The 5,565-nt window shown below is 46.2% G+C and overlaps 2 protein-coding genes across 2 annotated transcripts in view; both read left to right on the plus strand.

The window, feature by feature from the left end:
- LOC113216616 (zinc finger protein 467-like) overlaps positions 1–5,565 on the plus strand; it is a 29,695-nt gene that overhangs the window by 5,728 nt on the left and 18,402 nt on the right. The gene's annotated exons all lie outside the window — the stretch shown is intronic.
- The window catches only part of LOC127749443 (uncharacterized), a 5,523-nt gene continuing 1,084 nt past the window's right edge, over positions 1,127–5,565 (plus strand). Inside the window, exons 1-6 of the mRNA XM_052267575.1 lie at positions 1,127–1,955; positions 2,214–2,382; positions 2,741–2,970; positions 3,446–3,811; positions 3,963–4,193; positions 5,358–5,558. Coding sequence (XP_052123535.1) covers positions 1,197–1,955; positions 2,214–2,382; positions 2,741–2,970; positions 3,446–3,811; positions 3,963–4,193; positions 5,358–5,558 — 1,956 coding nt within the window. The 5' untranslated portion in view covers positions 1,127–1,196. The remainder of the gene's footprint in view (positions 1,956–2,213; positions 2,383–2,740; positions 2,971–3,445; positions 3,812–3,962; positions 4,194–5,357; positions 5,559–5,565) is intronic.

The raw sequence follows: 5,565 nt of genomic DNA on the forward strand, positions 1-5,565 counted from the left end.
CGATAAAAACCATAAAAACGGAGTAAAGTAGATAGAGAGGTGTGTAAGACCAATAATCGTTTAACTCACCCATTTTGTTCAGAAGTGGGCAGAAATCTGCCTGGTATCTGGCAGAAACTGGTAAACTGTTAACACCAAGATGGCGCAAGTCAGTGTCCGTTCCGTCCGTTCAGGCAAGCAACAATGATACGAGCGACACCGGATCCGGATACAAAGATCGGGTTTACTTTTCTTGTTCGCTTGTCGTTTGCTGGCCTGATGGCCTATATCCTACAGCCAAAACCTATTCGCCCGCAGCCGGCCGAGCTAGGTAGCCCGACCAGTACATGACCCGTCCGCTGCGGCCCGACCCGCGCGAGGCCTCCACCACCCCCGCGCCCGAGACAGAGCGCTCCTCGGAATAAGTCGGCTGGGTGGAGGTGGGACGAGGTCATTTTCTCTGACGAGTCCTGGGCGCGTCCGTGGCCCACTCAATCCCCACACGTACACGTCCGGGGCGAACGTGGCCTTATCCGCGGGGAATGTGGCCCTAGGCTCAGCGTGGCGTCGCTGCTGTGCGTACGTGTCCTGTCGCGCGGCCCAGAATCTGGGCTCGGCGCAGCGGTGCTGTGCGTACGGGCTCGCGCTTCTCCGGACAATCGGCACTATCACTGAGCGCACTTGTCTGCGCGGTGCGTCGTCGTGAAAACTCACGGGAAAATTAAGGATAAAATTAAGAAAAATCGATGTACGCTGGTACTTTAGTGATGGTGGTATCGGGAGTCAGAGTCAGGTGGAAAAGGGGGGGGGGCACGCCGCGGTCAGTCACCCGGCTGTAGGTCACCGCTAACCCCCTGGCTTTCCCTCCACATTGGTATTTCTGCTGCAATTCCTCTGCAAAGGCACTTAAGTAGCTAAAACTTCCAACTTTGGGGGCCAGTAGCGCCTTTGTAAAAATCACTTTTTTAATGACGCCTCTACAAAGGCATAAGGTAGCACCTTCTCCCAGTATAATTGCCTAAATTTTTACGTTCCAGGTGGATACTGAGAGCAGACCGGAAGAGGGGGGGGGGGCGTAATCACATCTTAAAAGTCACTTGTCACTTTGAATATCCAAATCGCTTCCGTCGGTAATAGTTAATAATATATGACTGACTTTCTTATAGGTTGCTACCGAAGAAGACCGCCTTGAGTTCAGGAGTGCCTGTGTGAACCTCATGGCTGCCGATCTACGGCCAACGACCACCTTCTCTGGGGAAGAGTTCCAGGCCCTTGTCCAGACATCGTGCAACATCCAGGCCAGGCACGGGAAGACCCCATTGAGCGCCGCTCAGCTCATCAGCGACCGCACAACACTGGTGCGCTGCCTGGAGGAAAAGGCGAACACAGCGAGACGTGTCATCTCGGCAGATCTCCAGGTTGCGTCTCAGGGGTGTGTGGGCAAGGCTGCCACGACTGACCTTTGGACAGAGAAATACACACAGAGGCACTACATGTCGCTCACCATGCACGTTATAGATCATAATCATAAATTGCTAAATCTTCTACTCTCTGTGTCAAAGTTTCGGGATGATACCGAATCAGCCGAAAACTTGGCAAAACATTTGGACAGGGAGCTAGAAAAGTACTCCATTGACAAGGAGCATCTAGTATTTGTAACTGATGGAGGCTCAAACATTATAAAAGCACTTGACATCCTAAAGATCAAGAGAATTTATTGCATGGACCATTGTCTTAACATTATTTTGAGAAGTGCTTTTAATATGAAAATGGTGGACTTAGATTTTTACGGTGAAGAAGGAGAGGAGGTTTTCCATTTGGCAGAACTTGCAATTAAGCAAGTTAGGTCTGCAAGGCGCCGCAAGTCAGACAACCTCAAAAGACTGAAAAAACCACCAGAACAGTCGACCAGTGACTTTCGACGCTACGTTTCTCGCGTGCCTTGCATGCAAGATATGCTGGCTAATATTGATGAGGTAAATGCAAGTGTGTGCATTTTTGTACTCAGCCAGCGCGACATTCGTACCGGTGATTTACAGGAGACGCAGATGCGGCGGGCGGGTTTGCGTACTCGCTGGGTGCCATGGCCCATTAGGTAGGCAAAGCCGCCCGCAACCCGCATCTGCGTCCTCTCTGAGTCACCCTATGCCCTTGCATTACCAGTGCGGCACAACCTGGCGACCCACAAAGTGACGGACGTAACACGCTTTGTGTTTTTTTTTGTTATTTTATAGGTTCGTGAGTTTTTGCGAGATGGAAACGAGTTTGAAGTGGCGGACAAACTCAATGTAGACCACATCAAGACTCTGGTCGACTTTATTCAGCCGCTAGATGAAATGGCTAAGCCACATTTCAACGACCTGTCTGAAGTTGATCAGGATTGGCTAAACAACCACATTGCAGGTAACATTTTTCGCAAATGTCATTCCTTTATATAATTCTGTCTATTTTAGCCTGCTTATTTATTTAAAATTCAATCGGGTAACGCAAGTAGCAACCTCTAGAATGATGTGTCGTTTGTTTTTGCGAAAACAACGGCTTCACTGTGCGAGTATTCTTTTTATTTTTATTTTTTTGTACGGTCGTTCCGTTCTGTTACACCTTGCACCAGATTCAGTGCCATGTTTGTACAGCGACACAGTCATTTCATTGTTCATGATCTGCCTGAAAAGAATTACCTATCGATCCTGTCATAATTTTTTGCAGTGTGGCAATCAATTGATCTTTTCTCACAGTTCCCATTTTTTTGTCTCTTTCTCAGACAGTCCTGAAGATAGCGAGTTTTTGCGCTATTTAAAGGAGAACGCTAGAGTGCAAACAGCGGGCAGGCACGCTGTGCAGCTGATGGAGAGATGTAAGAAGATTGTGACTCTCTTCAAAAAGTGGGGGGAAAATGACCTGCTCGATGAGACTCTTAAGCAAGAGATCCCCACACGGTGGAACTCCATGCTCATCATGTTAATGTCATTCCCCAAAAATGACTTTGAAAAGGTATTTGTACATAAAATTGCGAAAACTTTGCACGAGCCGGTTTCTATTCGATATCGTTTAATTTTACGATCTGCACTGGAAACGCAAGTGTGTGAATGTCGCACACTTGCAGCTGTGTGAATAACCATTCGTACACTGAGGGTGGGAAACGTGTGAACTTTCTAGAAGAAATTCGAACGTTTACACCCTTAAATGTACAAATGGCTTATCACACATCTGCAAGTGTTCGACATTCACACACTTGCGTTTAGGGTGTGCTAAAGTTACGGTTTAAACCACGCTGTTTTACGCGTCAAATTACTGCGGCTGTTTCTGCTATTTCGTGGTATTTGGGGGGTATTGTGTGACCATACTGCACTTTTCAAGCTATTTCGTCTTTATTTCTCACGGGCTCTCATTTTTGGCGTGTAGGTCTACGATTTCGCGTTATTCGTCGTTATTTTCCCTGGTTTTTATTGGCTTTCTTTCCCGATAGGTAAATAATATCTTGAGAGCTCACACAACTCCCGAGAAAGATTATTCCTACCTACTGCTTGATGACGAGGACCAGTGGGACATTAAGGCTCTTATTAAGTTCTTGAAGCCCTGGAAGACGGAGTCGGAGCGTGTGCAGGGGGACAAGTATCCCACATTACAATACGTACTGGTTGCCGCGGCTCGACTGGCCGAACTGTCTGAGCCACGAGATGGGGAAGGATTTAAAATGCGCCATTTGCGTGCTCGTGCAGCGCAATTGCTCGAGAAGAAATTTATCCCCGATGACTTGCATAAAGTGGCTGCTTTTTTATGGCCCGACTTTCGGCGCCTGCTCATGCTCAAAACCCATCCAGAGAGGAAAAAGGTACTCAAGCTAATTGTATTCACATGTTTTTCTGCAACTCGAGCCACTTTTTGTTTTGTACAAATTTGTGCGCAAAAATACGTGATTTTTGTACCAATTAATGAAGAAAACGTTTCATGTTATTTATACATTTTTTAACAAACCGTTACAGGTGTTCGATTTGGTCATGAAAATGATTGAAAAGTTCAACCCTGGGGACGACGATGTGCAGGAACAGGCTCGCAAACGCATTAGGTTAGGTGATGGGTATGACAGGTGGCGTGCAGGTGGCATGGCTGGCCCAAGAGATGATGAAGAGCACCCCGACGAGGTTGAGGCATACCTTGAAGCTTCATTCCCTCTTGTCGAGGGAAAGGATGTCTTAAAGTTCTGGGAGAAAGAGGTATTAGGTCGTACGTACACAGTGAATTTCCTGGTAACATGAAGTAGACGATCGACTGTCGATACGTGTTCAAAAAATATATTACGATAGTTTGTAAATGGATGCTCTCTCGATAGTTGGACGATAGTGCTGCAGTGCAGTCGATATTCAAAAGTAGAGTTCCAATCTTTTTGTATTTTTTCGACACCATTCGAAAATCGCTCGACAGTTTCATGTTACTAATTCTGGCAACTCTAAAATAGTTCAGAGACGGACATTTGTTGCTCCCCACTCAGTTTTTTATTCCCGGCCGCTGAGTCAAATTTGAAAGTATCTAAGGGGCAGGGTGTATAGAAAATCTACAATGTAGAATGTGTGACTAGAATTAACATAAAGTCACCAATTACAAAATAAAACCTTAGTGGAACGACAGGTCTGTTCTGGCTGAATTTTAGAGTTTGCATGTACCATGTACCACGTGGAGCCGTCGTGTACGCGCCGGACGCTGGCAGGTTTTTACGTATTGTCTCCTGCCTTCTCATACATCTGCTCCGTACTCCTACTCCATGCGCCTTCGCGCCGCGGAGCGAGTAGGCAAAAATGCAACACTCAGGCGCGTGCACTGACTGGTTCTGGACGGTACTGAACTGTTTTATTAAGTGAGCTCTCCTATCCACCCTCACTTTTCCGGAAAACATGACACATGGGAAAGTGGTAGTGGAGAGGAGATGTCACTAGTCTGTCCGACCGAAATATCATCTAATCTTTCATCTGACTTTTTCCTGTTTTGCTCATCTAGCACCGTTTAAGCCATGTGATTTGTTTATTTCATATTTGTTATTTTAATATTTGGACTCTGATAGGGCAAACAACAGCTACTACTATGTTTGATCCCGCAAAGTATCGTGCAAAAATCTCTAGCAAGGGGAATTTAACTCGGGGGTCAACGTACGCGGATTTATTATTTTAGGGTGTTTCGGGACTTTTCGCCTCTTATTTTGCTTTCATTTTGCATCATTTTTTTATTTCTTTCGCGTGCGGCCGCTAGTAAATTTACCCTTCCTCAATCTCTATCTCGTTTATTGAAAACTGGACACAATCTTGAACAAATTCGTCAGTAATAGTGCTGTGCCATCACAATTTTTTCGAGCACCGTGCTTCTTTTAAATCTCTCTTTTCCCGCAGGCTCATAGGTTTCCTAAACTTGCAAAGCTGGCGAAAGAAGTTTTATGCATCCCAGCTTCAAGTGCCTCTAGTGAGAGAGCATTCAGCATCGCGGGGCTCATAATTAGCCCGCGAAGAAGTCTTCTCAGTGCTAAGCACCTAGATGATATGCTTGTAATTCGGAGCTACCTTAAGTACATCAAACAGAAAGATGGGGATGGGGCTGGGG

Source organism: Frankliniella occidentalis, unplaced genomic scaffold (genome assembly GCF_000697945.3).
Source record: "Frankliniella occidentalis isolate FOCC.00 unplaced genomic scaffold, Focc_3.1 Scaffold54, whole genome shotgun sequence".
NCBI classification, from domain to species: domain Eukaryota; kingdom Metazoa; phylum Arthropoda; class Insecta; order Thysanoptera; family Thripidae; genus Frankliniella; species Frankliniella occidentalis.